A 26,813-nucleotide genomic window follows, 5' to 3' on the forward strand; every position below is an offset into this window, starting at 1 on the left:
CTTGAAGTTCAGTCATGAAGTTGGGATTTTTAAATATCAGTATTAGGAAGACATTGAAACAGACCTTATTTCTGGTAGTTAATTTTTCTTTTTAATCCTCAGTGGACTGGATGAATCCATCTTGGAGGAATGTCTCCAATATTTGGAAAAGCAACTGGAAAGCAGCCAGGCTCGTAAAGCTATGGAGGAATTTTTCTCTGAGAGGTGAGCTGTATTTTTTTTGTTTTACTCAGTGAACATTTTTTGAATGTCTTAGGTATTTTTTTGCTCAGGGAACACTTGAAGCCTGCTTTAGGTATTTGTACCGTGGGGAGGACTTAGATTAATTGCTTATTCTTCAGGTTGAAAGGGTGACGTCATGATGAGGGGTCGACTTCATGAAAAACTAGGGTCGTTGACTGACGAGTGACCAGTTCCCCTAGGGGAGGTGACATCGTGAAGAAATAGAAGTGGATGCCTTTTTATATGAGGCTTAATGTGATTCTCCCTTTTCCCCCCCTTCTGCCTCCCAGTGGAGAACTCGTGCAGATCATGATGGCGACAGCCAATGAGAACCTCTCTGCTAAATTCTGTAACCGAGTTCTGAAATTCTTCACCAAACTCTTCCAGCTGAGTGAGTGACAGCTTTTAGTAATCTTCTTATGGGAACTTTGATGTCCAGCTAATACTGTGCATATCTTCTGCCCAAGTATAACTACCGAGTAACAAGTGCAGAGAATCCCTGCAAGGAAGTTGGGAAGGAAGTTGAAAACTTGCTCAAAGCCTTTCCTTCCCCCTTTCCTGGCTCCCAGTCGGCACCTTCCCTCCTGTCCCTCACCCTCCTTCACTGACCGCAGCCTTTTGGTCTGTCCCTAGCTGAGAAGAGCCCTAATCCGAGCCTTCTGCATCTCTGTGGCTCTCTGGCACAGCTGGCTTGTGTGGAGCCAGTGCGCCTCCAGGCCTGGCTCACCCGCATGACTGCGTCGCCCCCCAAAGACTCTGACCAGCTGGATGTGATTCAGGAGAACCGGCAGCTGTTGCAGCTGTTGACTACGTACATTGTTCGGGAAAACAGGTAGAACAAAATGCATTTGGGTCACATGTCCCTAAGGGCCCCAGGTGAATGTTGGGAGCATTAGCTGCATTTTTCCCTTCAGGCATTGGTCCTTAGCGTTTTGAGCAATTCGGGAGCTCCCTGCAGTAGATGAAGGAATCTAGTAGAGCTCCTTAATTTCTTCTGTGGAAAAACTTCTGCAGTGACTGGGCCTGTCAGTTGTCAGATGGGTGACTGTTTTGTGCTCTCATAGCTGAAGTCCAAAACTGGGTGCATATATATGGAGTGGGTGGGGAGGAAGGGGACGGGGAGCGTCACGTGTTGAATGTTTAATTTTCAACATCTCTTACTTTTATAAATTTAGAAGTACAGTCAGATTCCTCTTGTTTACTTACTAATTTGCGGTTTCTTGTCTACCAGCCAAGTTGGGGAAGGTGTGTGTGCTGTGCTTCTAGGCACCCTGATCCCCATGGCGACAGAGATGTTGGCCAATGGTGATGGGACTGGTTTCCCTGAACTCATGGTTGTGATGGCCACCCTGGCCAGTGCAGGTCAAGGTGCTGGACATCTTCAGCTTCACAATGCTGCTGTGGACTGGCTGAGTAGATGGTAAGATGATGAAATTGGAGGGGCCCATCTATAGGTGCAGCATTGCTTTTAGAAGAAAGGGGGATAATGAATTGCAAGTTATTTGTAGGTTGGAGTGAGTATAAAAGAACTTAAGTATCTATATGTTGTTTTTTTTTTAAAGATTTTATTTATTTGTTTGACAGAGATCACAAGTAGGCAGAGAAGCAGGCAGAGGGGAGGAGGGGGAGAAGCAGGCTCCCTACTGATGCGGGGCTCGATCCCAGGACCCTGAGCTCATGACCCAAGCCGAAGGCAGAGGCTTAACCCACTGAGCCACCCAGGTGTCCCGTCTCTACCTTTTCATTGGGGATTGAGGGAGTAGTTTGTAAGTGCTCATTTGAGACTCAGTCTACATTCTTAGTAGGGATTCCTCTTCATTATTCCTAGGAGAAGTCTTAGGAAAATTGTATCAAGTGTCAGTGATAAGACCAGAGTGCCCCACCACACCTAAGACCAGAGCACCCCACACCTCGGTGTTTTCTAAGAATGCCTTTGTGTCCCAGTGTCACAAATTGATGCAGGATTCATGAAACTGCTTCCTTTTGTTTAGTTCCTTGGGTGATTTTTGTGCCTCCCCTGCCCCTCCTTTTTTTTCCTTTGGGACAGCAAGAAATACCTATCACAGAAGAATGTGGTGGAGAAACTGAATGCCAATGTAATGCATGGAAAGGTAAGCGAAGTGCAGCGCGACAGCAGTTAGGGAGTGATGATTTTTCTTTGTGGTCATGTAGAAGGCTCTTCTTTTGACTGGCTTCTGGCCCTGGCCAGCCTGCCTACAGTTTCAAAGCCTCGGGAGTGTGTGTACCGTGAACTGCCTGTCCTCCTCGGGCCTCTGCTGGGTCATGAGGAGTGATGGGGGGAAATAACAGGGTAAACAAACCATCCAGCTGAATCCTTCTTAAAACCTAGTGAATTCTCGCTCTTTTTTAGACATTGGTATGCTGTAGAAAATCGCCCCCTCCTCCTGCATTGGAACTGTGTGCTCTGAGTAGGTCACTGACGGCGTTCTCAGCTCTAGTCCACTTACTAGAATCGTTTACTTTACCTGAAAGTTCAGGTCACTGCTGTGAAGAAGGTTTTAAACTGACAGAAATCGTGCATGCAGGCATTCTTTTCTCGCACCTGGCCCCACCATGAACCATGACATAGGTGGCTAAGAGCAGCTAAGTGGCCTCTGAGACCCAGCACTGTACCATTCATGTCTCCTTCCTTCCTTCCTTGCTAGTCTTTCTCCTCTCAGCTCTGAATTGTCAGATTGCAGAGGGAAGGGACTTATAAGTCTGAGGCCTTAATGCCAGGCTGCTGGAATTTTAGGCAAACGAACTACTGGCTGTGGTTTGTTGGAAAACTTTTTGCTTGATTTCTGAAGCTGTTCCTGCCTTACTATATTAATTTAAAACCCAGTAACGTAAATGTCTTTCACTAATAGTTAAAAAAATGTTATTCGTAGATAAAACGCTAATGAGAGCCCATTCATACTTTTAATCTAGTCTTCTTTTTTAAGTTGAGGTGTCCTTGATATGTAATGCTATATTATTTTCAGATGTACAGCATAATGATTTGATGTTTGTGTAGGTTGTGAAGTGACTATCATAATAAGGCTAGTTAACATCTATCTCTATACATAGCTCGAAATGTTTTTTTCTTAAAATGAGAACTTTTAAGATCTACTCTCTTACTTTCCAAATATGCAGTACAGTATATTGTTAACTCTGGTCCTCACTGCATGTGCATTATATCCCTGTGACTGTTTATTTCATAACTGGAAGATTCTATCGTTTGAACGTCCTTCATCCATTCTCCACCCACCCCCTACTCCTGTCTCTTGGAACTACCATTCTGTTCTCTGTATCGGTTGTCTTTTTTTGAATGATTTTTGCCTCCAGTTTTACTTTGTTTTTCTTATTTCAATTTTATCTCCTATTACGACATTTTATAGAGAGTTGTCTTCGTCCTTAAGAGTGAATGGATCACATTAATTCAGTACAGTGTGTTGACTGGCTACATGCAGTCACAGTGTTCAGAGCTGAGGAAATAATTAAAGCCTGTTTTTTGGTCTGCTTTTATACCATGTCTCTGATCTTGAGCTTTATTGGGAAGAGTTTGAGAAAACATAGTACACAGTAATCAAATACGGAGAACTGAAGTTTCTTGGTTTGTGATGGTGGTCTTCTCTTCCAGCATGTGATAGTCCTGGAGTGCACCTGCCACATTATGTCTTACTTGGCTGATGTCACCAATGCCCTGAGCCAGAGTAATGGTCAAGGCCCAAGTCACCTCTCGGTGGATGGAGAGGACCGGGCCATTGAGGTGGACTCAGACTGGGTGGAGGAGTTGGCAGTGGAAGAGGAAGACTCCCAGGCTGAGGATTCAGTAAGTACCACTTTACCATCCAGGCAGCCGTGCTGGGTTATTAACGGCTGACTGGCAGTGACAGTGCTCATGCTAACAAGCCTTTGGCCCTCTTTTTAGCTCCTGTGAGCTTCAAAACTCTCCCACTCCTATCTGCTTTCTCCCTGCTTACGTGACTAATGGCAGACTGATTTTACAGGTCTGCAGAGCAAGCTGTAGGGATCTGATCTCTTAGGGAAGGGACTGTTTAATAAGCACATGGCGTCTTCCATTCAGAGTCACTTCCTCTGCAGTTACTCAGTTTTTGTATCCTAAATGGAGCCTTAGGGACAATTTCTTCATGTCAGTGGTCTGGGTTCCTTTACAGAGAAAGCGTAAGATCTCATTTATTTATTTTTTTAAAAGATTTATTTATTAGAGAGAGGGCGATCATGTGTGAGCAGGGGGAGGGGTAGAGGGAGAGAGCGAGAATCCCAAGCAGATGCCCTGCTGAGCATGGAGCCCAATGCTGGGCTCGAGCCCACAATCCTGAGATCATGACCTGAGCCAAAACCGAGAGTCAGATGTTCAACCGACAGAGCCACCCTGGTGCCCCTGGATTTATTTTTTTTTTCTAACCATAAAACCTTAATCTCTCATCTGGAATTGTAGCACGTTTATAGCTGCGGATTATTTCCAGGAATAAGTTTTATTGGTCATTTATCAATCGACTGTTTATTCTCTATGGTGTATTTTTGGGGGTGCTTGTGTAGAAGGATTTATTTCTGATTAAAAAGACTTATTATCTTTGAAGGATGAAGATTCTCTTTGCAATAAACTCTGCACTTTCACAATCACTCAGAAAGAATTCATGAATCAGCATTGGTAAGTGAAGTTCTTTCTTTCAGTTGAGTATTTGTTGGGTCTTGGACTGTTGGCACTGCTGGGCTCATTTGCTCGTTCTTATTCTTTGTAGGTACCACTGTCACACCTGCAAAATGGTAGATGGGGTAGGTGTGTGCACAGTCTGTGCTAAGGTGTGCCACAAGGATCATGAGATTTCCTATGCCAAATATGGCTCCTTCTTCTGTGACTGTGGAGCCAAGGAAGATGGCAGCTGTTTGGTGAGAGTTTGGAACATTTGCTGGGTTAGGAGGGGTGACTTGTTAGTGACATGGGAATGCTGAAGCCAAACTAGGAAATTGTCATATCACCTTCATGGTGGCCTGGGTCTAGGAGTAAGTTCTGGGTCTGTCACTGATCATGGCCTAATAAGCACTTTGCTTAGAATGTTAGAACTTGCAGGGTCTTTAAAAATCTTGTAGTTAAAAAAAAAAAAAACTTACAGTTTTTTTCTAAGACCTGCCACAGTTTCAGATGTTGTAATTAAGAATTATGGCTGTGAGTGGTGAAGTATTTTTGCTACTAGGTGTGTACCATGAAGCTTAGAATTCAGGCGTTTGGATATCATTTCAATGGTTGGCTGATATCTCCTCCAGGTCTGGATTTCCCACCAAGATCTTAGGCAGTGTTTAATCTGTGTTTGTGGTTCCAGCTTTGGGTTTCTGACATTTTCTGTCTCTAGGCACTGGTGAAGCGAACTCCCAGCAGTGGCATGAGCTCCACCATGAAGGAGTCAGCCTTTCAGAGTGAACCCAGGGTTTCCGAGAGTCTGGTGCGCCACACCAGCACTTCTCCAGCGGACAAGGCCAAAGTCACCATCAGCGACGGGAAGGTTGCTGATGAAGAGAAGCCCAAGAAGAGCAGCTTGTGCCGCACAGTGGAGGGCTGCCGAGAGGAGTTGCAGAACCAGGTGGGGGTTCTGGTGGTGTCGGGGACGCTGGGTGGAGCACGGAGCTGGATTGGTTGGTTCCCGAGCAAGCCATGCGCAGGGCTCTCCTTGCAATGCCCCTGGTGGGGCTGAGAGTTTTCTCTTTTCTGAGTTTACTCGTTTTCATGGGATGGATCTGATAGGATGTGTTGTAAGCTCCTGCCTCATAGGGAGGGATTTGGGACTGAGGAGCCCTATGGGGGTTTGTGGGAGGGTGTGTTTTAGTTGTGTAGTGCCCTAGATCTCCTTTCTTGGCCAGGGTTCCTCATCTAAAGCACAGAATACAGAAAGTCATTTACATGATTGTTTCCTCAGTTTTTTCAAGGGTGGCATGTAACTAGAGTAATTCTAGATGCACAGGAGAGAATTCAGCTAATTCTGTGTGAGGAATGTGTTCTAGCAATAGGGTGTCAACATGGGACTCCTGGTTTAGAAAGATTTTTCTAGAGTTAAGTAGCACGAATCCAGTATTACTGAGAGGAAGAGGTGGCTCGAATATTAAATTGGAAGTGCCCAGATGGGTTTCTAGATTCTGAAGGGTGTTATTGGCAAGATGTATTACGATGAATATGATCCATTATTTTTTTTTTCTTTTTTTTTTTCATTTGTGTATTTGGATTTTTCTCAGGCCAATTTCTCCTTCGCTCCTCTCGTGTTAGACATGCTCAATTTCCTCATGGATGCCATTCAGACCAACTTTCAGCAGGCTTCAGCTGTGGGGAGCAGCAGCCGGGCTCAGCAAGCCCTCCGAGAGCTGCACACAGTGGACAAGGTGGTTGAGATGACAGACCAGCTGATGGTGAGTGTGGCAGGAACAGCACATTAACTGAGATGGCGAGGTGTACTGGATGATCTAGAGAATATCCTGAGGATGGCCAGTCCCTAGCTAGCCAGCTGGAGATCCACATGTGAGGTGTGTCTTCAGAGGACACAAGAGCTCATTTGGGCCAACTCAGTGAATAAGTCCACTTTTCATTTCATAAGAATATACAAACCCCCAAGATGTGAGGAACAACATCTGGGGACAGTTATACACTAGTGAGACCTTTTTTTCTGTATATAAAGTAGGAGACCTAAGGTTTCAGTGGCTTGCAAAAATCATGTTTGTTGTCTTCTGCTTATAGCCCTTTGGGCAACTGTCTTTAGTTCTTTTTTTTTTTTTTAAAAGATTTTATTTATTTATTTGACAGACAGAGATAACAAGTAGGCAGGCAGGCAGACAGAGAGGGGGAAGCAGGCTCCCCGCTGAGCAGAGAGCCCGACGCGGGACTCGATCCCAGGACCCTGAGATCATGACCTGAGCCGAAGGCAGAGGCTTAACCCACTGAGCCACCCAGGCACCCCATGGAGACTGTTTTTAAGGGAAAAATATTCCCTCAGAAATACACACATGTACACGCACACAGATATTCTGGTATTGTAGAGAAAATGAGTCCCAGTTTTACAGTAGTGGCTTTTAGACCTCGAGCTATTAAAGATGAAGCAAGTAAGTATTGGGATGGTGTTGGTGATCCATAAAGTTGTCGACTCAGTTTTGCCAGGTCGGGTCAATGAAAAACATTCCTATCTCTTACCTCCATCATTCCACTTCCAAAAAGGGTGTTTTAGCATTTTAAGAAGCCAGTACTTTGTATTAATTAAATTTAGCTTTGTGAAACATTCACTACGTTGTTTTTATCAGATTGACAAAATTGCTTTGAGAGGCTTATCTGACTGTCCCTGGGTTAGAGACTGGAACCTGTTATTTTTCGAATGACTGCATCGTGCAGTATCTTGGTCTGCACAGTAGTCTTTATCCATAAATAATAGATGAATCCACTGGCTCTCTTTGGTTTACTCCTGCCTATTCTCTGCTTCCTTCTTTGCCAGGTTCCCACCTTAGGCTCCCAGGAAGGTGCCTTTGAGAATGTTCGGATGAATTACAGTGGAGACCAGGGCCAGACTATTCGACAGCTTATCAGCGCCCATGTGCTCAGGCGCGTGGCTATGTGTGTGCTCTCCTCTCCACATGGGCGCCGCCAGCATTTGGCTGTTAGCCATGAGAAAGGGAAGGTGGGTTTCCAGTTCTTTCCTACTCATTTTAGGTCATGTTTATCTTAAGTGCTAACAAAACAGAGGACTATGCTCAGACTGGCCCCCTGGGAAAAAGTCTTTTGGGTTCCAAGAATGCCTTACAGGACAGAGCTCAATGAGCTTTTCTACTCCTACTCTGAGTTGGTTGATTAAACTTAGAAGCAGTGTGACTAGAACAGTTACCGTTTCTGATGGGTCGTTTCTTACTCAAAACCTATCCTTCAAGCCCTTGAGAAAGGTAATGACTAGTGATTACCGATGACAGCATGGCTCCCAGGCATGGCATGGTTTGGTTATGCTGGAGGGGAGGGCACAAGCCAAGAGATGAGAGTCTTCATGGGAAGACACAGTGTTCCTTATTTAGTTCTTTCCTGCCCTCCCAGCCTGCTGTGGACACAGGGAAGCTTATGTCGTTTTAGAGAGCCAGTCAGTAAAAGTTGGAAGGGTGGCAGGTATCTTAACATTTTTCTGTATTCTGGCTTCTCTAGTACTAGTGAAGTTGTTTAAGTTTATCTTAAGTGAAAAACAACTAGAAATCTGATAAGTCTATAAGATCCCTCTAAAATACTTCAAAACAAAACAAAAACAAAATAAAAGAAAACAAAACAAAAATACTTAAAAAAAACAATACAACGGTGCTGCTCTGGCCCAGCGCTGGTATCTGTTAGGAATCTGTACAACGAAAAGTTGTATGGAAAACTAGAAAGGACGATAGTACATAGGGACTAGGTAATTTTTTTCATGAACTGTGTATAAAGAGCTGGTTTCATTACTCCTCTCTTTTGTGGTTACCTGATGGAGGAAGTGAAAGGCATTCCATCTCACTCCACCTGGAGAGAGGGTTTTTTTCCTAAGAGACTTGACTGTGGGCTAGGGTCTCAGGGAAGGAGCTTTTGTCAGGCTCTGCGTTCTCTAAGAGGATGGGGGTTAGAATAAACTGGCAATTGTCCCCTTGCAGATCACCGTTCTGCAGCTCTCTGCGCTCTTGAAGCAAGCAGATTCCAGCAAAAGGAAGTTGACTTTGACCCGCCTGGCTTCTGCCCCTGTCCCGTTTACTGTGTTGAGCCTCACTGGGAACCCCTGCAAGGAGGACTACCTGGCCGTGTGTGGGCTGAAGGTAATAACCTGATGCAGATTTGAGTCCTTCACGCCATGGATCCTCTTCTCCTCTCCCCTGTTTTCAGTGCCGCTTTCTCGTACTCATTGTTAAGGTTAAAATCTAAAAGCCTTTGGAATATAAAAGGAATCTTACTCTGGATTTCTCCCAGCTCTTGTAGATCTTTCTTGTATTGGAAATGATTTTTGTGTGTTCTTGGAAGCCGAGTGTATTACTGGACAGTGTGAATAATAGCCGGAGGCAGGGAATGTCAGGGAAGACTTGAGAGAGCTGAAATGGGTTAGTTTACTTCCCGCCGTCTTTTAACTAGTCTGTTCCTTAAACCCGGTCCAGGATTGCCACGTGTTGACCTTCAGTAGCTCCGGCTCTGTTTCGGATCACTTAGTGCTGCACCCACAGTTGGCGACGGGCAACTTCATCATCAAAGCTGTGTGGTTACCCGGGTCACAGACCGAGTTAGCCATTGTCACTGCGGACTTTGTCAAGGTACAGTTACTGCTCTTGGGTGTTGTGGTTCTAGAATTGTTTTGTTTTTAAATCCAGAGTGGCTGGTTATTATTATTATTATGTGCTAGCTTCTCCCAGGGTGTGGGCTAGAGCTTTCTGGGTGTAGGCAGTATGACATTGTTTCTGATTCTCCCCCTGCTTTACCAAGCGCATGGGTCTTCCTGTACTTGTCACAGAAGATGTAGATGCCTTTCTCTCCCCTAATCATTCCTTGAGGGAAAGTAAAAAGATACTCATCTTTGTACACTCTGTGCCTGATACTTGCAGACACTTGTTGGAGCGAGAATTGATATCCCTTACTCACGAATGGCAGGTCTTCGGATTCGCCAGGGTGATTTGGGGGTGCGACTGAACTAGATTTCCCTTCCTTCTGTCCTGCAGATTTACGACCTGTCTGTTGATGCCTTGAGCCCGACCTTCTACTTTCTTCTGCCAAGCTCAAAGATAAGAGATGTTACCTTCCTCTTCAACGAGGAGGGAAAGAACATCATTGTTATAATGTCTTCAGCTGGTTACATCTACACCCAGCTCATGGAAGAGGCCAGCAGTGCCCAGCAGGGACCCTTCTACGTCACTAATGTGCTAGAAATCAACCACGAGGACCTGAAGGTTCGGGCAGGTGTTGCTTTCTCCTTCTCTTCCTGATGGATTAGCTTGGTAGCTCCTCCATTGTTTTTCATTTTTCTTCAGTCTCTGACTTTTCCCCTATTAGTAGAAACTCTTATCCTTTAGGACCAAACTGATTCACTGTGAAGTTTTTTGATTCTCATGCTTTTTCTAAGATTTACCCACATGGCTTAGATTATGAGAGCCCGCAGTCACGTTTTAAAACTAAAAAGCTGCAAAACTGAGTGCTGGTCCTGGAGGCAGCATGTGAAGTTAATGCAAGTGTTGTGTCTTTGCCCCGACAGGACAGTAACAGCCAGGTGGCCGGTGGCGGTGTGTCCGTCTACTACTCCCATGTGCTGCAGATGTTGTTCTTCAGCTATTGTCAAGGCAAATCGTTTGCAGCCACCGTTAGCAGGACAACTCTGGAAGTGTTGCAGCTTTTCTCCATCAACATCAAAAGGTGGGAAGGCGTGCTTCACGCTGAGCTCCCACGGTGCCCGCGTTCAGTGGGAGGCTCCTCTGGCCCAGCACTGGTGTCTGTTAGGAATCTGGTGAAGCTTTGCCCCAGCAGGCCTCTCCCTTTTGAAGGCAAGAGGCACCCAGTGTTGGCAGGTTGGCTGTCTGCATGGTTTTGTCCTCCACCGTGTAGACCCCAAGCTGTAAGAGGTAGTTTGGGGACTGCTGGCACTCAGGAGAAGCAGCTCTAGTCAAGGCAGCACACCTGACTTGAGGGTGATAACTGAGTTGGAAGAGGGGAATGGTAGTTGCTCCTAGACACTCATGCGACCAAAATGCTCTTTAAGTTTCCCTGCTGGGGTAGTTGATCAGAACACAGAGCATGGTGTCAGCACTAAGGGCATGGTCGGGGGGTGAGGAGGGCAGGCAGAGGCTTGCATTGGTGTCCGGATAGTAGAGGTGCATTTGAGGTGCTGAGTGTTATTTTAGGGAGCTAGGGAGAAGCAGCTTAGGCTTTCTTCCTGTCTCTCCTATCTGCCACTGAAGAGCCTTAAAAGTGCTGTAGGCATTATTTCTCTGGCCTCTGTGTTGTGAAAGTTTACCTGGTTGGAGATGAAATCAAATGGGGTGCCATTCACACAGAACTTGGTGTGCTTGCAGATGCTTGATGGGACCAGGGGTCGTGAGCCTCAGCTAGCTCCATGCAGTGGATGACCTCTAGGCACATTGGGCCACCTCTTCCCTCAGACAGTGGGAGCCAGCAGGGGAGATTTCTAAACTAGGACTCCTGCCATGGGCACGGGGAGGGGAGGGGCGGGGTGTGTGAGAGTATATGCATGGCTCAGAATAAAGCTGAGACTCGTGGGTAATTCAAGTCCCTGGGCACATACGTTGCTCTGGGAGTCAGGTAGGTAGGGCCTTTAAGTCGAGAAGGGGATGACTAGGTGGTGATTGACACCCTGACTGTGGCCAGTTTTCTTGTCTGCAGTTCCAATGGTGGCAGTAAGACGTCTCCTGCCCTTTGCCAGTGGTCCGAGGTGATGAACCACCCTGGCTTGGTGTGTTGTGTCCAGCAAACTACAGGTGTGCCACTGGTAGTGATGGTGAAACCAGACACTTTTCTTATCCAAGAGATTAAGACTCTGCCTGCAAAAGCAAAGGTCAGTGCCAGAGATCCCACCACTTGGCTGTGAACCTGGTCTAATTCTGTATTTCTGTGTTTGTATATTTTGTCCCTTCCCTGACCCTTTGGTTAGGAGAGGCTTATGAAAGAACTTTCGCCTGTTTTCTCCCTGTCACTCTTCTGCACCCCCTAAATGACTGTGGAACTAGTTGCTTCTCTGCCTCTTTCTATAGGTTCTGATCTCTAGTTATGGGAACTAACACCATCGTTTCTCCCCTCTGTCAGATCCAAGACATGGTTGCCATTCGGCACACAGCCTGCAACGAGCAGCAGCGGACCACGATGATCCTCCTGTGTGAGGACGGCAGCCTGCGCATTTACATGGCCAATGTGGAGAACACCTCCTACTGGCTCCAGCCGTCCCTGCAGCCCAGCAGTGTCATCAGCATAATGAAGCCTGTTCGGAAGCGTAAGACAGCTACCATCAGTAAGTACCCTCCTCAAAAGACTGGTGGGGGAATGGGGATGTCAGTCTTCTAGTCGAGACATGGAACAGATGGTGGTAAGTGTGAAGAAGTGACTCTTTTGGGGTGCCTGGGTGGCTCAGTAGGTTAATCCTCTGCCTTTGACTCAGGTCATGATTTCAGGGTCCTGGGATCGAGATCTGCATTGGGCTCTGCTCGGCGGGGAGCCTGCTTCCCCCTCTCTCTCTGCCTGCCTCTCTGCCTACTTATGATCTCGGTCTGTCAAATAAATAAATAAAATCTTTAAAAAAAAAAAAAAAAGAAGTGGTGACTCTCCCACTTGCCTGTTTCATAAAGGTAGAGATACGTGCTAGCTGATTTCCCCAAAGCGATGTCATGTTTCCTGAGTCCAGCAGTGTTCTTGTGGCTTTTAGAGACCCGTCGTACAAATGACAAGCGCTCATTCGCTCTCCACTTGTGATCTGCAGTTCTCTGGTACCCAGGAAAGAATGATCTCATGGTTCTTGTGGGAGAGATTTTTCTCTGGGTTTGGGGAACGCAGCTTGCCTGATGTGAATTCTGAGATGGAACCAGTGGAGGATAGATTGCTTCCACTCATCAGTTTCCCACTGAGTAGTGAAGAACCTGTCGTAGATCTCTGAGCTGGGAGTCTTGCTCCTGACTGATAGAGGACGCTTCAGGGTGTGGAGACTTGAATTCAGGAATGAGTGATCGCAGCTAAGCAGAGACCTTTGCAGGGGTTGTCCTGTGACTGAAGTTTGTTTTATACTTTATTTACTTATTTGTTTGTCAGAAAGAGAGAGAGAGAACACAAGTAGGGGTTGCTGCAGAGGGAGAAGCAGACTCCCCACTGAGCAGAGAGCCTGATGTGGAATTCGATTCCAGGACACTGGGATCATGACGTCAGCCGAAGGCAGTTGCTTAACCAACTGAGCCACGCAGGCGCCCCTGAAATTTGTTTTAGAGTCCATGTTTGAGATGACAATGCAGCTCATTCTCCTGTAAAGGAATAGTTTCTATTGTTCACTTTATTTATTTATTTATTTAAAAGATTTTTAGTTATTTATTAGAGGGAGAGAGCATGAGCAAGAGAGGGAAGAGCAGACTCCCCGCTAAGCAGGGAGCCTGACCTGGGGCTCGATTCCAGGACCCCGGGATCATGACCTGAGCTGAAGGGAGACACTTTACCGTTTGAGCCACCCAGGCGCCCCTGAGTTGTTTACTTTCAATCAGCCAGCCACGAGGGAACCTGTTGTTACTAACTGTACTCAATACCACACCTGAGTTCTTTGTCCTGCTGGCTCGGGGTATGGTTAGGGATGATGACTGTTGGACTTCGGGCCACGTGCAGGCATCACACTGATGCAAACATTCACATCCCAGTTGTCTGGAAGAGGTTAGAGTGTCTTAACCTGGTAGAGGTTAGGAGTGCGGCATCAGCCTGGGAGGGGCTTTCCCTGAGGGGTGGGTGCAGAGGTGGGAGTGCCACACACTTACTGATGCTCTGTGTCCGCTGGTCCTGTTCCCCACAGCAACCCGTACATCTAGCCAGGTGACATTCCCCATCGACTTCTTTGAGCACAACCAGCAGCTGACAGATGTGGAGTTTGGCGGGAACGACCTCCTGCAGGTGTACAACGCGCAGCAGATAAAGCACCGGTTGAACTCCACCGGCATGTACGTGGCCAACACCAAGGTGAGGACTGCGCTGTGTGGGGGCTGTGCCTGGGTAGAAGGACTTCTGGACAGTGTGGCTGGAAAACACCTGTCCTCTTAGAACGCAGGTGTGAAATAGATACTTACAGTCACTAACAGTCACTAACCCTTGCGTTCTTGCTAAGTGGTCCCTGGAATAAATGGCTATTCTCAGCTTCTGCACAGAAGGTCTCCTATTCCAGTGTTAGCAGCGGGAGGTGGTTAGTGATGGGGAGAAAGTAGTTTGAAACTGGAGACTGTCCCACTCCCTGCCTTTTTTTTCCCCCCTGTCCTTGGAAGTAAGGAAATCCTTACCAAAAAGTTAGAAGGGTAATGGACTTGCCTGTGGTCACACACTTCGGCACCAGCAGACGAAGGGTTACAGGTTTACCCTAAAGAACTTGTTGTCTGACTTGTGCCTGTCTCCCTCTAGCCCGGCGGCTTCACCATCGAGATCAGCAACAACAACAGCACTATGGTGATGACAGGGATGCGGATCCAGATCGGGACCCAGGCCATTGAACGGGCTCCGTCGTACATTGAGATTTTCGGCAGGACCATGCAGCTCAACTTGAGTCGCTCCCGCTGGTTTGACTTCCCCTTCACCAGAGAGGAAGCCCTGCAGGCTGACAAAAAACTGAACCTCTTCAGTGAGTCCACCCCCTGGCATGGCCTCCCCTTCTCATTTCTCCGTGGCTGTCCGGTATTCTGGGAGTCCTCTGCTCTCTGCTGCTCAGTGGTCTCTGCCGTCCTCAACCTCTGAACTTTCCTGGAGATGGGCAGGGGAGGGGCGTGCTGAAGAACGGGAGGGGTAAAGACAGGGCAGACCCTGCCTCTGCGTCTGCTTCGGTGGGCCTGGCTCAGCATTGCTGGCCCGGCTGCCTACATGGGTGGGCAGAGAGGAGGCAAGGCCAGTGCATGGAAGCAGCAGGTGTTCTTAAAGCACAGATGAGGGCCTTGGTCACATGCCTCCACGAGAGGGATGTGTAGCAGTGCCTGGGCTTGGTGAGCTGTCAAATACTTTTTTTTAAAAATAATTTTATTTATTTATTTGACAGAGAGAGATCACAAGGAGGCAGAGAGGCAGGCAGAGAGAGTGAGAGGGAAGCAGGCTCCCTGCTGAGCAGAGAGCCCGATGCGGGACTCGATCCCAGGACCCTGAGATCATGACCTGAGCCGAAGGCAGCGGCTTAAACCACTGAGCCACCCAGGCGTCCCACTGTCAAATACTTTAAACCCTCAGAGAACACCTCCCCGAGCCTGTCAATAGTCTGGCGTCTTTCTCTGCCATTTACTGACCGCCTGTCTGATGCTCTTGCTCCTAGAAAGAGCTGCTGTTAGGATGAATGATGATTTGTGTTTTGAACCAAGGGAGTGCTTAGAGCTCTCTGGGGAGTGGAAGCTGGGGGATGCAGTGCCCTGATAGCACCGGAAGAGTCCTGCTGTGATACTAAGGGGCTCTTGTTTTTTTTTTTTTTTTTTTTTTTAAAGATTATTAATTTATTTATTTGACAGAGAGAGAGAGAAAGAGATCACAAGTAGGTGGGAGTGGGAGGGTGGGGGGGTGGGGAAGCAGGCTCCCTACCGAGCAGAGAGCCCAATGCAGGGCTTGGTCCCAGGACCCTGAGACCATGACCTGAGCTGAAGGCAGAGGCTTAACCCACTGAGCCACCCAGGCATAAGGGGCACTTCTGAGAGCTGGACTTCCTAGGCCTTTGGTCAGTGGGACTGTTTCACATATAGTCAGTGTCTCCTCAGGGTTCAAGTGCTGTTTGAGTCTCAGGAGACAGGGTTCCTCCCTGATGAAAATTGGTGGGATTTGCTACTTTGCCCTCTTTAGTCTGGTCTCTGCTTTGGAGGCGCTCACTTTCGCCCTGTAGAGGATGTGCTTCCTAGAGCTCCTCTCACTTGTTGCAGTTGGGGCCTCGGTGGATCCGGCCGGCGTCACCATGATCGATGCTGTGAAAATTTATGGCAAGACCAAGGAGCAGTTTGGCTGGCCTGACGAGCCCCCGGAGGAGTTCCCTTCTGCCTCTGTCAGCAACATCTGCCCTTCCAACTTGAACCAGAGCAATGGCACTGGAGACAGTGACTCCGCAGCCCCTGCCACTACCAGTGGAACTGTCCTGGAGAGGTACCAGTGCTGGCAGGGGTCAGCCCCTGTCCTCGCCATTTCCCCTCTCCCGGTACAACCTGTTCTGAGAGAGTGGCCTCTCAGAACTGCCCCTAGTGTAGCCTGTGAGTTTCAGGTCGTCCCCCAGCAGCCCAACACTCTCTGTCTCCTTAGTGAGCACAGAGCCTGGCGGTGTGCTGAGATCCATGGGATCCTAGTCGGCCCGTGGGTGTCTGTGCCTTCTCTTAATGCTCAGGCACCCTTTGGAGGAGCCAGAGGTCGTGGAGTAGAAGATGCTTAAGTCACCGCTAGAGATTTGGGTCCAGGCTTGCTGAAATTAGAGGGGAGAGTCTTCTGTTCATTCTGATGTCATCATCTTCTCTTCGCAGCGGCCACTTAGGTGGTAATGGCGCTGCTGGCCAGATGCTGGCTGCAGCACCTGCGGCAGAGTTCAGAGCCTCCCCGGGCTCCCCCCAGTGGCCTTCTGAAGCATTGTGCTTGGCTTCTTTGTGCTAGGCGGCTGCTGGTTTGCCGTGATAGATGAGGCGACTCATGATGTAAGACGCTGAGTTTCTTACATCCTAAGTCGGAAGAGTAGCCTGGCTTGAAATCACTGCCTCCCCACCGTCAGACTGCCCCCTCCCTTCTCTCTCTCTCTCTCTCTGTTTCTTTTTTTCCCCCCCTACCCTGTTCTTATATTGTTTGCTTAGGATGTGTTTCTAGGTTTCTCTGAGCTTCACATTTTTTTCCTTTTTTTTTTCCTTTGCTTCTCCCCCAAGTTCTGAAACTGAGTCCCTAACCAAGCTGGACCGGTTAGTATGCCCTCTTTCTTTTCTCTGCACGGGTGAGTGTGTGTCAGAGAGCAATGTAACCAATGGTGTGGCTTCGCGTTGATTCTGCTTCTGTGGAAGAGTCTTCCTGCTTCTTTCTGTTCTGGTCCTTGCATGGCTGCAAAGCTATCCTGTGTAAGAGTGGAGTGTGTGGAGGGTTGTACGTGCACACTTGGTGGTAGCTGCTCCTGCTAGCTCTCTTTTCCACACCCCATTCCTCCGCTCCCTCTCCACAGTGGGTGAGAAGGAGGCGGGTGTGGGCAGTGGGATGATGGGAAAATCCTAGCATCTGACAAGCCAGCAGAGAGCTTGTTCTGCCCAGCTTCGTTTTATGGCTCAGGCCCCTCTTCCCTTGCTCTTGGTTGCTCTCAGCTACCCCTTGACCCTTTTCTCTCCAGCTGCCTTCTCCATACCGTTCCCTTTGTGCCTGGAGCCTCGGCAACCTCAGGATGTTGGTCTTTTCACCATGGCACAGTAAACTCCCAGGAGTAAGCCCTGAGGAGCATGTTGCTAGGTGCCTTTTAACAGCTGGGTTTCCAGTTCCTTTCCCAGGAGATAGTGGCTCAGTTTTCTAAAGATGCTTTGTTGTGCCCTGTGAATGTTGGCAATTGGCATGCTCCTGAAAACAGTTTGTTTTCTCCCCATACTTAAACGGACTTACGGGAAGTGCCTTTGTGCATTTTCTTGGAGATATACGTAAAATATAATGTGTACCTTCCCAGTATAAGAAGATGGTTTTAACCTTTCCCTTTGTGTATCCTTTTGCCTCCTGATCTGTGGGCACCTGAGCTTTGGGTCCCATTGCATCAAGACTGTTAAGCCCCTCTCAGTGATCCCTGCCACAGGCAGCAGAAGGAAGCACACTTATCCGCTTTGAGGAAGAAAAGCCCCATCTTTCAGTTACGGATTATGAACATGGCCTTAGGTTGATCTCCAAGTGGGAGCCAGGTTTCTTCTGGCCTGTAACACAAGGAAATGATATGCATGGTGCCTGTGGCAGGTCTTATCGTGCTTTGATTCTGTATTTGGCATTCATTAGCTATCCCCAAGGTCCCCCTGACTATAGTTCACACAGGCTAAAGCACAACCAGAGAGAGGGGTGGTGGTTGTACTCAAGCCAGCTTTTCTGTCTCCCTAGGCTGGTTGTGAGTTCTTTAGAAGCCCTGGAAAGCTGCTTTGCTGTTGGCCCAATCATCGAGAAGGCAAGTGACTCTTTCAAAGTGCCTGGGAGCTTTCTGAAGAGGCAGGAAGTCAGTGGAGTTGTCAGAGGCCCGAGGCCTTGCAGCTAAAGACTATTTATAGCATGATCTTGATTTGCAAGAAAGCTCCAGAGAAGTCTATAGCTTAAGGCCTCTGTCCTACTTTTGGGGGATCCATTGTGAGAGTGTTTCATAGACTAGGATGAGTGCTGGCAAAAAGAACAGTGTTTCCAGGAGTCGTAGACTTGGACTCGATTCTTGCTCTTGCCTTGTGGGAGGATTGTAATTTCTGAAATTTTTCATTTTGCTCTTAGCAGTTCATATGGCATAATCTAGCCCTTGTGGTCTAGAAAAGAGGAAGGGGGAAGGGCAGCGTGTACACAGTTGGTTCTGCATGGATTTGGTGGGGTCAGTGATAACCCTGCTGTCTTCCGCATCAGGAGAGAAACAAGAATGCAGCTCAGGAGCTGGCCACTCTGCTGCTGTCCCTGCCAGCACCTGCCAGCGTTCAGCAGCAGTCCAAGAGCCTTCTGGCCAGCTTGCACACCAGCCGCTCGGCCTATCACAGCCACAAGGTAATCGTTCCCTCCCTGGATGCCCTCTGTAGCAGGGCAAGGTTTGGAAGTTTTGGTACCAACAGGGAATCAGGCCAGTTGCCTTTTCATATGGAAAGTGAGGAGGACACAGTGAAGTCATTGAGATGAGATACCCACACTCTCTAAAGTCTCTCCTGAGAAACGAACGACTCGCCCTCAAAACTGGGGACAAGCCAACTAATGGGCCGCTGGTTTGCATTGATTTTTTTGTCACTAGCAGGATCGACAAGATCTAAGTGAGACTGGCTTCTCTGGAAAAGAGCAAGGGCAGGGGAATCACTGAGGTCCCTCCTCCAGCTGTGGCACAGCTCTCGCTTAGATGTCCTTGCTTGTGAGGAAATTGCCGAATGGTTGTTGGAGAGATTCTGAGGGGGAGATCTGGGGCCGGGGGTTGGGTCTCACTTATAACTGAGAGTGGGGGCTGAGGGCAGTAAGTTGGGCCAGTTGCCGTAGATGGGAAAGGTGACTGTTTCAGTTCTGTGAGGAAGAAGCCAGCAGCCCAGGCGCCTTGGTGAGCTTTTGTGCCTCCAACCCAGAGGCTTGAGAAATGTAAGTTTAACCTGCTGAACCTCTTGAGGGATGGCAAGTTTAGAAACAGTTCTTGGGCGATAGGAACTTGCGGAGAAATGGCTCTTCTGCTCTAGCAGAATCATCTGGGATGTTACAATTCTAGAGAATCAGGCGGTTCCACATTTTCCTATTGTACTTCAGTACTTAATGACTTTTGAATTTTGTGCCTTTAATGTTTCATGATTTAAGAAGCTTACCTGTACTGGACTGCTTTGAAGACTTGTTCCAGGTAGTTGACGGTAACTAACCTGTTCTCCTGAGAGGAGGTGGCCATCCTGATGACCTGCCAGCTGTCCTTTCCTCTTTGCTTTAGTGCCCTACCCAGCCCTTGCTTTTGGTTCATCACCTGCGATCCTTTCGTTATAGGATCAGGCCTTGCTGAGCAAAGCTGTGCAGTGTCTCAACACATCCAGCAAAGAAGGCAAGGATTTGGACCCTGAGGTCTTCCAGAGGCTGGTGATCACAGCTCGCTCCATTGCCATCATGCGCCCTAACAACCTCGTCCACTTTACGGAGTCCAAGCTGCCCCCAATGGAAACAGGTGAACTTGGCCTACATGGTCGTGGTCCTGAAATCTGCTTGATGCATCTTCTATACCTTCTCCCCCTCTTCTTGTCTCTGGCCTTCGCCTGACTGCATGCTCTGAGACGGGTTTTACTCTTGTCTTTGTACCTTGTAGGGCTTTTGACATTTAGATTTTACCATTTAAGCAAATACTCTTTCCACTGCTTACCCCTTGGAAAATCTTGAGTTTATTTAGTGCTCTGCATGTTGGATATAATCGGTCTCTGAACTACCTACCTCTTTGGGATCTTCAGGGCAAAGCTAAGCTTTGGCCCGGTTGCTTTTAAGAAATAGGGTCAAATCTTGCTTTCGTGCTGTTCTTTGGCTGGTGTTTTATTAACATTGCTGTGGGCTTTCTGAGTGCTTGATTCTGTTTCCTCGTCTCTCCTCATGTTGGCTGGGTACCTAACTTGTTTCACGTTATCACATTGAGCTTATTGATGCCTTTACAGTTCTGTTACTTACATACTCCCATTTGCTGTCGTCATACGGTTCCTCCTCCTAATGTTCTTATCCAGGAATCATGTCAGAAAAATCTCAGCTGTTCCCCTAGTTTTTAGAAGTTGAGCAGTTGGACCTGAAATTCCTGAGTCTGCTGTAAAGATCCTGAATGCTCCCCTTTCTACTTAATTCTAACATACAATGTTTTCTGTGATATTCCTTTCCCAGACTGTTTTTTTCCTAGATGTGCCTGCTGGAGTCTAGGGATAGTTGGCATATTGATTGGGGCCCCACTTGAAACTCCCTCCCCAGGCAAGCTTCCTTGACCTGAGTTAACCTTAAAACAAATTAAATTCCATGTCAGATTTACCATCGTTAATCACTTTCTTTCTCCTGTTCTATTAGAAGGAGTGGATGAGGGGAGAGAACCTCAGAAGCAGCTGGAAGGAGACTGCTGTAGTTTCATCACCCAGCTGGTGAACCACTTCTGGAAACTCCACGCATCCAAACCCAAGAATGCCTTCTTGGCACCTGCCTGCCTGCCAGGTACCATGTTTAAAGGGGTAGTTGCAGCCCGGTCTGAGTTCTGTCTTCGAACAGGTTGAACCCTTATCCTTTCGCTTCATCATCTGTCTCTTCCAGAATTAACGGAAAATCAGTGCATTCTTTTAGACACAGGAGTTAACAGCAGTGTGGCAGAGAAGGGGATTTTCTGGTACTGTAGCTCCTCCTGTGGGGTTGAATATTTCACATAAAGAGGAATTTTTGTGTTCCTGTGTATCCTCAGTGGTAGTTATAAGTGTTTTAAAAGTGTTTTGAAAGCTTGGGCAAAACCACTTCAGAAGGTGAAAGTGAAGCATCACCTTGAGAATTGTTTTATTTCCCAGCTACTCCTGTGTTTGGCATCTGACTTCTCACTGTCCAAAGCTTAAGTGGAAAGGTAAGGATCCGAAGAGCAATCTAGGAAAGTAGAGTGAGCCCTGGTGCCCATTTGTGTTTGAGGTTGCTTGGGCAGTCAACCTAAAAGGTCAGAGGCTGAGTTTATCATCACCTGAGTTTATCATCACCTAAGGAACAAGTACAATCTGCTCACCTCTTCACAGTTTCCTGTCCTGTCTTTTAATATCCAAGAGTAGAGAGTTATTTATTTCTGTGAAGCAGGATACCTACAAGGGCTTTTGAGACCGTTTCAGAGATGAGGAGACGTTAATAAAGCAAGTCACAAATAATGCTGACAGCCTATTCTGTTTTGCTGTGTGCGCACCTGTCATTTTTTTGTTAGTCTGACCTTTATGTGGGGATAAGAACTGGCACTCACTTTTATTCTAGATTCTCAAGTAGCTGGACGTTTTCCTACCATGTTTTCCTCCCCCATAGGCCTGACTCATATTGAAGCTACCGTCAATGCCCTGGTAGACATCGTTCACGGCTACTGTACGTGTGAGCTGGACTGTATTAATACAGCAGCCAAGATCTACATGCAGATGCTGCTGTGTCCTGTATGTATCATTTACCCCAGATGATTTCGTACTGGTCTGGGAGTGTCTAGAAATTTTTCTTTTAAACAAGTTTGTTAAATTAATGAAATACAGTAGAAGGTCGTTTGAAGAAAGAGTTTTTAAGTGTCAATAAAAGCTTTATGATCTCATTCGTTCCATGCAAGGCAAAGGTTTGAAATGGAGATGGGTTTTGTTTTTCTTGTTTAGTGCTAAATCCCAAGGGAATGTACTGGTGGTTGCTGTGGTGTTAGTGTTAAGTTAGTGTTACTTAAATGAGCCTGTGAATGAACATCATCAAGATGCATTTCCAGGGACGGTGTCATAGAGGCGGAGCGTTGGAAGTACTGACTTTAGCCCAGAGCTAAGACGAGCCTGCTATCTGACGAAAAGCCAGAATCCATTTGTAGAGAGCCAATGTGACCTCAGGAGCAAATGACCTTCTGGTCTCTTACCAGGAACTGAGATTCGGGGACACGGGGGATGGGTCTTACCTATGCCACATCGGTGGGATTAACACTGAACTTGGTCAGCGTAGTTGCAAACGAGGGTAGGTAGATAGATACTTCACGTGTGTGTCAGTGATTAGCCAAAAAAGAAAGTCCTTTATAGACTATTTCAGGAATTACAAATATAAAACCTAAGCACATTTTTGTTTGTTTGTTTTTAACTTCAGGATCCTGCTGTGAGCTTCTCTTGTAAACAAGCTCTAATTCGAGTCCTAAGGCCCAGGAATAAGCGGAGACACGTGACCTTGCCCTCCTCCCCTCGCAGCAACACTCCAATGGGTAATGTGAGGTCTGGGTTTAGGCTTGTGTGTGCATGTGGTGGGGCTGGGGGAAAGGGAGGTATAGCCTTAGGAGGGATTGCTCATGTGGACCAGGGTCCTGGAAACTTTTGTTTTATGTATTCATTGTTTTTACCCTACCTTATTCCATGAAGAATTTACGGTGGCACTTAAAAATGCATATGGTAATAGAATAAAAAAAAAAATTGAGGCCATAGGAAAATACAGATGTAATAGTAAAAGCAAGTCAAGTATGCAGAAAATGTCTTTTTTATTTTTTAAGATTTAATTATTTTAGAGAGTGCGTGCACGCATGTGTACGTGCATGCACGTGAGCAGCGAGAGGGGCAGAAGGAGAGGAAAAGAGAGAATCTTAAGCAGACTACCCGGCTGAGCACGGAGCCTGATTCGGGACTCCATCTCATGACCCTGGGATCATTATCTGAGCCAAAAGTAAAAGAGTTGGACACTTAAGCAGCTGAGCCACCCAGATGCCCCTGGTGCAGAAAAATCTCTATCAATGAGATTCTTGATGTGTCTCGTGTTATTGCTAAGTGAGGGTCTTCTCTTCAGCTGAAAGCGTCCCAAGAGTTTATAGCAAAATTAAGAATAGTCACAAAAATCACATGACCACAGAGAAAAAGCAGCCATTTTTCAGGAAAACTATATTTTTCGTGGCATAAAAAAACTCTTCATTAAGGGCTAGCTTTGCTGCCTAAGGGGTAGTAGCCCTAGTGGACTTAACCTACAATTGGTTTGATAGCAAATATCGCAAGAGATTCCCTCCTGATATACTTGCACGTAAGTCAAGGGCGTAACATTGAACATTTTAGTAAAAGCAGTTTTGCGAAGTATCAGAATGTCAGCATTATTATGTAACTCTCTGTTATTTAGTTTTGCTCCAGACGAAATTTCCACCACAGGTCATATGTGTAATTTTTAGTTTTCTATTAACCCCATTGAGAGCAAAGAGAAATGCATTTGGCATATAAAAAAATACCATTTTAAGGGAGTTAATATGAAGAATTAATGAGAAATACTTCCTTTTTTGGGGGGCATCTGAGTGGCTCAGTTGGTTAAGCCGCTGCCTTCAGCTCAGGTCATGATCTCAGGGTCCTGGGATCGAGCCCCGCATTGGGCTCTCTGCTCAGTGGGGAGCCTGCTTCCCTCTCTCTCTGCCTGCCTCTCGGCCTACTTGTGATCTCTCTCTGTCAAATAAATAAATAATATTAAAAAAAAAAAAAAAGAAATGTCCCCCCCCCCTTTTTTTTAAAGGATTTTATTTGAGAGAGTGAGCAAGAAAGAGAGAGCACATGAGCAGGGCAGAGGCAGAGGGAGAAGTAGGCTTCCTCGCCGAACAAGGAGCCTGATGCAGGACTCGATCCCAGGACCCTAGGATCATGACTTGAGCCGAAGGCAGAGGCTTAACTGAGCCACTTAGGTGCTCTGAGAAATCTTCCTTTCTGTAAATTTTTTTTTGCACTGCTTTTAGAATCTAGTGGGTAGTTTACACTAAAACCGCATCTCCACTTGGACTAGCCACACGTGGCTGGGGGCTTCCTTACGGTACAGTTGCAGATCTAAAGGCACATGTGCAACTTGGTGGTCTTCCGATAATCTTCCTTGAATATCATTTGTTGACATAAGCTTGAGTTAGGCAACTGTGTGTGCCTCTTTTCTCTGGCGAGAAGCTCGAGTATAGAGAGTGATGTTTCCATTTCAGGCCACGGTCACCTGTTTTCACATCCCGCACAACCCCGTGAGTGGAAGTTGAGGGCTCCACCCTCTCTTGACAACTAGGAGTCTAGCCCTGACTTCTCCCTTATGTGGAGGGCTTTACTTCACACAGAAGCCAGCTTGGGCAGGACTTTTAGTGGTGTCCTTCAGCTTCCATGCGATGGTTTTACATTTCAGTTCTCGTTCTCATAAGGATTATGTAGCGTGAAAACAACTACGCTGACCCAGTTATTTTGGACGGAGTAAAATGATACTCTGAGCTACCATGACATCACAGATAAACATCTCCGGTGTATTATTTTCATGGTCTTGCCCAAGGTCTCCTGGGAGTTGGTGGGAGCTCATGGGGCCTGCTGGTTTTTATTTCTCTGCCCTTGGAAATCTCTTGGGAATCCAAGGGTTCTTTTGTTTGTTTGTTTGTTTTGTTTTGTTATTTTCGTTTTTGTCACATCATCGGCTGTGGGAAGGTATTTTCCTAACGGGGCAAACTGTCACTGCCAGCCCCGTCTTCCCAGATCCTGCTGGGTCCAGGAAGTGGGAAGACAAGGCTGGGATGACTTTGCAGCTTCCCTCTGAAGCATAGGGCTCTCACTGGTAGCTTGTCTCGGGTTTGTGTTGCTTTGTGACTTAACGCACCACATGCCATGGGAGGAAAGAACAGGCATCTTCAGGTGACTGGGGTTTCTCTGACTCAGGAGACAAGGATGATGATGACGATGATGATGCAGACGAGAAAATGCAGTCATCAGGGATTCCGAATGGTGGTCACATCCGTCAGGAAAGCCAGGAACAGAGTGAGGTGGACCATGGAGATTTTGAGATGGTGGTGAGTCTCTGGTAGCAGGAGAGGGGAGGACGAGTCTCACAGCTCTCTTCTGGGTCCCACTCTGTGGACTTGCAAAAGCTGCCGTTTACCATGGGACACTGACAGAGCTCTCTCTCTGCAGTCTGAGTCGATGGTGCTGGAGACAGCCGAAAATGTCAACAATGGCAACCCCTCTCCCCTGGAGGCCCTGCTGGCAGGCGCAGAGGGCTTCCCCCCCATGCTGGACATCCCGCCTGATGCAGATGACGAGACCATGGTTGAACTAGCCATTGCCCTGAGCCTGCAGCAGGACCAGCAAGGTAGAGGCCATGCCAGGAACAGAGCCGCCCGGTGGCCTTGCACAGCAAAGAGGGTTTGGCAGTTACTGATACCCAGCTGACTTAGCTTGTCCCGAGATTTGGGGAGAGGTTGATCTGGGTGAGAGCTGTTCAGAGACACAGGTGGAGAGTGAGAGGGACGTGGTGGGATTTGCCATCTGGGAGTCCATCTCCTCATTTCCGTTAGTTTGGTCTTTGGGATTATTTCTTCCCAAATCTGTTAGATTACTCCAGCCTGTGTCTTGCCTGAGCTGAAGGAAGCCTTCCACCGTGTCTGTAGCCAAACTTGGTGGGTAGACGGTGGTGGCTGTTGATTAACTTCCTCTAGGCCAGAAGGGGTCACACGCTGGTGAGTTTAGCCTCCCGAGGGCAGCAGGTGGCCAAAGCAGTGTTGTGGAGGGGGATTGGAGGGAATGCTGTGCTCACTCTCCACTTGTTTCCCAGGCAGCAGCAGCAGTGCCCTGGGCCTGCAGAGCCTGGGGCTGTCCGGCCAGGCACCCAGCTCTTCCTCTCTGGACGCAGGAACCCTCTCTGACACCACAGCATCAGGTAACTGTCCACAGCAAGGAGCATGGCTCAGGGCCCCAGGACCCTCCAGCCTTGTTTCCAGTGCTGTGAGAGTGGAACGGGCAGCTGCTTTGACAGGCCATTCTGGACTTCCTGCTTCTGCCTTTGCTTTAGAAACAGGGGCATGGAGGGCACAGTGCTGCAGCTTGGCAAAGGCGCTCATGGCTCTGCTTCCTCACGCTTTGCATGCTGCCTGGCTCCTGCTGGTTCCCAGGGAGAGGCCAAGAGAGCGGCTTGCAGGGTGTAGGGGTGCAGTGATAGCTTTTAGGGTTCTTCACCAGAGTCTGGACGTTTTAGACAACAGGAGCAGGGAGACGAGAAGTAGAGCTCATGCCATGCACTGTTTTCTCTTCATTTACAAGTAAAAGTGAAGCTGCAGGAAGCCGAGTCCTGCCTCATGTCAGCGTGGCTCACCGTCAGGGCTGTGAGCTTGGGAGGTAGCGGTGTGTGGACAGTTAAAATGCATAGGAACTCTTCAGATGTCATTTTGTCTTTGCACTCAGTCTCTTTGCTGATCTGGTAAAGGAAAAGAAAATGTCCTGAGTAGAGAGTTGGACCAAATAGAGGAGGAGGGAACACCTGAATCATCCCCTGGAAAATCACCTCCTGAGGAATGGAAGGGTGGGGTTATTAGGGTTTTCCCGAGTGCTGCTTCCCTGTGTTTCTTTCTTCTTTTCTTCCCTTCCTTTCTCTTCTCTTGGGATTGTTACCCTGGGTAGAAGAGAAGGGGAGACATTGGCTGTCCCCTCTCACCTGCTGCCATGCGTGTCGCTTTCCTCACTTCTCGTTAGCTGCTGTCCCCTAAGGCTTGGAGGTGGCTGTCATGCTGTGCCGATTGTGTTCCTCTTGTGCTCTGTGGCTGTCTTGGCTTTCCTCCCCC

General features: G+C 47.6%; 1 protein-coding gene across 1 annotated transcript in view; it reads left to right on the plus strand.

Annotated features, from left to right (window-relative positions):
* The window catches only part of UBR4 (ubiquitin protein ligase E3 component n-recognin 4), a gene marked incomplete at its 5' end in the record, with an annotated part of 134,946 nt that overhangs the window by 44,883 nt on the left and 63,250 nt on the right, over positions 1 to 26,813 (plus strand). The window contains 29 exons of the mRNA XM_080800779.1: positions 103 to 204; positions 513 to 613; positions 856 to 1,054; positions 1,454 to 1,642; positions 2,270 to 2,333; positions 3,845 to 4,036; positions 4,809 to 4,879; positions 4,971 to 5,118; positions 5,580 to 5,807; positions 6,454 to 6,624; positions 7,695 to 7,877; positions 8,857 to 9,015; positions 9,349 to 9,501; positions 9,904 to 10,131; positions 10,434 to 10,591; positions 11,576 to 11,747; positions 11,996 to 12,197; positions 13,728 to 13,891; positions 14,324 to 14,540; positions 15,808 to 16,024; positions 17,972 to 18,035; positions 18,473 to 18,607; positions 19,565 to 19,739; positions 20,609 to 20,749; positions 21,581 to 21,702; positions 22,376 to 22,487; positions 24,919 to 25,049; positions 25,171 to 25,348; positions 25,811 to 25,915. Coding sequence (XP_080656905.1) covers positions 103 to 204; positions 513 to 613; positions 856 to 1,054; positions 1,454 to 1,642; positions 2,270 to 2,333; positions 3,845 to 4,036; positions 4,809 to 4,879; positions 4,971 to 5,118; positions 5,580 to 5,807; positions 6,454 to 6,624; positions 7,695 to 7,877; positions 8,857 to 9,015; positions 9,349 to 9,501; positions 9,904 to 10,131; positions 10,434 to 10,591; positions 11,576 to 11,747; positions 11,996 to 12,197; positions 13,728 to 13,891; positions 14,324 to 14,540; positions 15,808 to 16,024; positions 17,972 to 18,035; positions 18,473 to 18,607; positions 19,565 to 19,739; positions 20,609 to 20,749; positions 21,581 to 21,702; positions 22,376 to 22,487; positions 24,919 to 25,049; positions 25,171 to 25,348; positions 25,811 to 25,915 — 4,481 coding nt within the window. The remainder of the gene's footprint in view (positions 1 to 102; positions 205 to 512; positions 614 to 855; positions 1,055 to 1,453; positions 1,643 to 2,269; positions 2,334 to 3,844; positions 4,037 to 4,808; positions 4,880 to 4,970; positions 5,119 to 5,579; positions 5,808 to 6,453; positions 6,625 to 7,694; positions 7,878 to 8,856; positions 9,016 to 9,348; positions 9,502 to 9,903; positions 10,132 to 10,433; positions 10,592 to 11,575; positions 11,748 to 11,995; positions 12,198 to 13,727; positions 13,892 to 14,323; positions 14,541 to 15,807; positions 16,025 to 17,971; positions 18,036 to 18,472; positions 18,608 to 19,564; positions 19,740 to 20,608; positions 20,750 to 21,580; positions 21,703 to 22,375; positions 22,488 to 24,918; positions 25,050 to 25,170; positions 25,349 to 25,810; positions 25,916 to 26,813) is intronic.

Source organism: Martes martes, assembly GCF_963455335.1.
Source record: "Martes martes genome assembly, chromosome: 4".
NCBI classification, from domain to species: Eukaryota; Metazoa; Chordata; class Mammalia; order Carnivora; family Mustelidae; genus Martes; species Martes martes.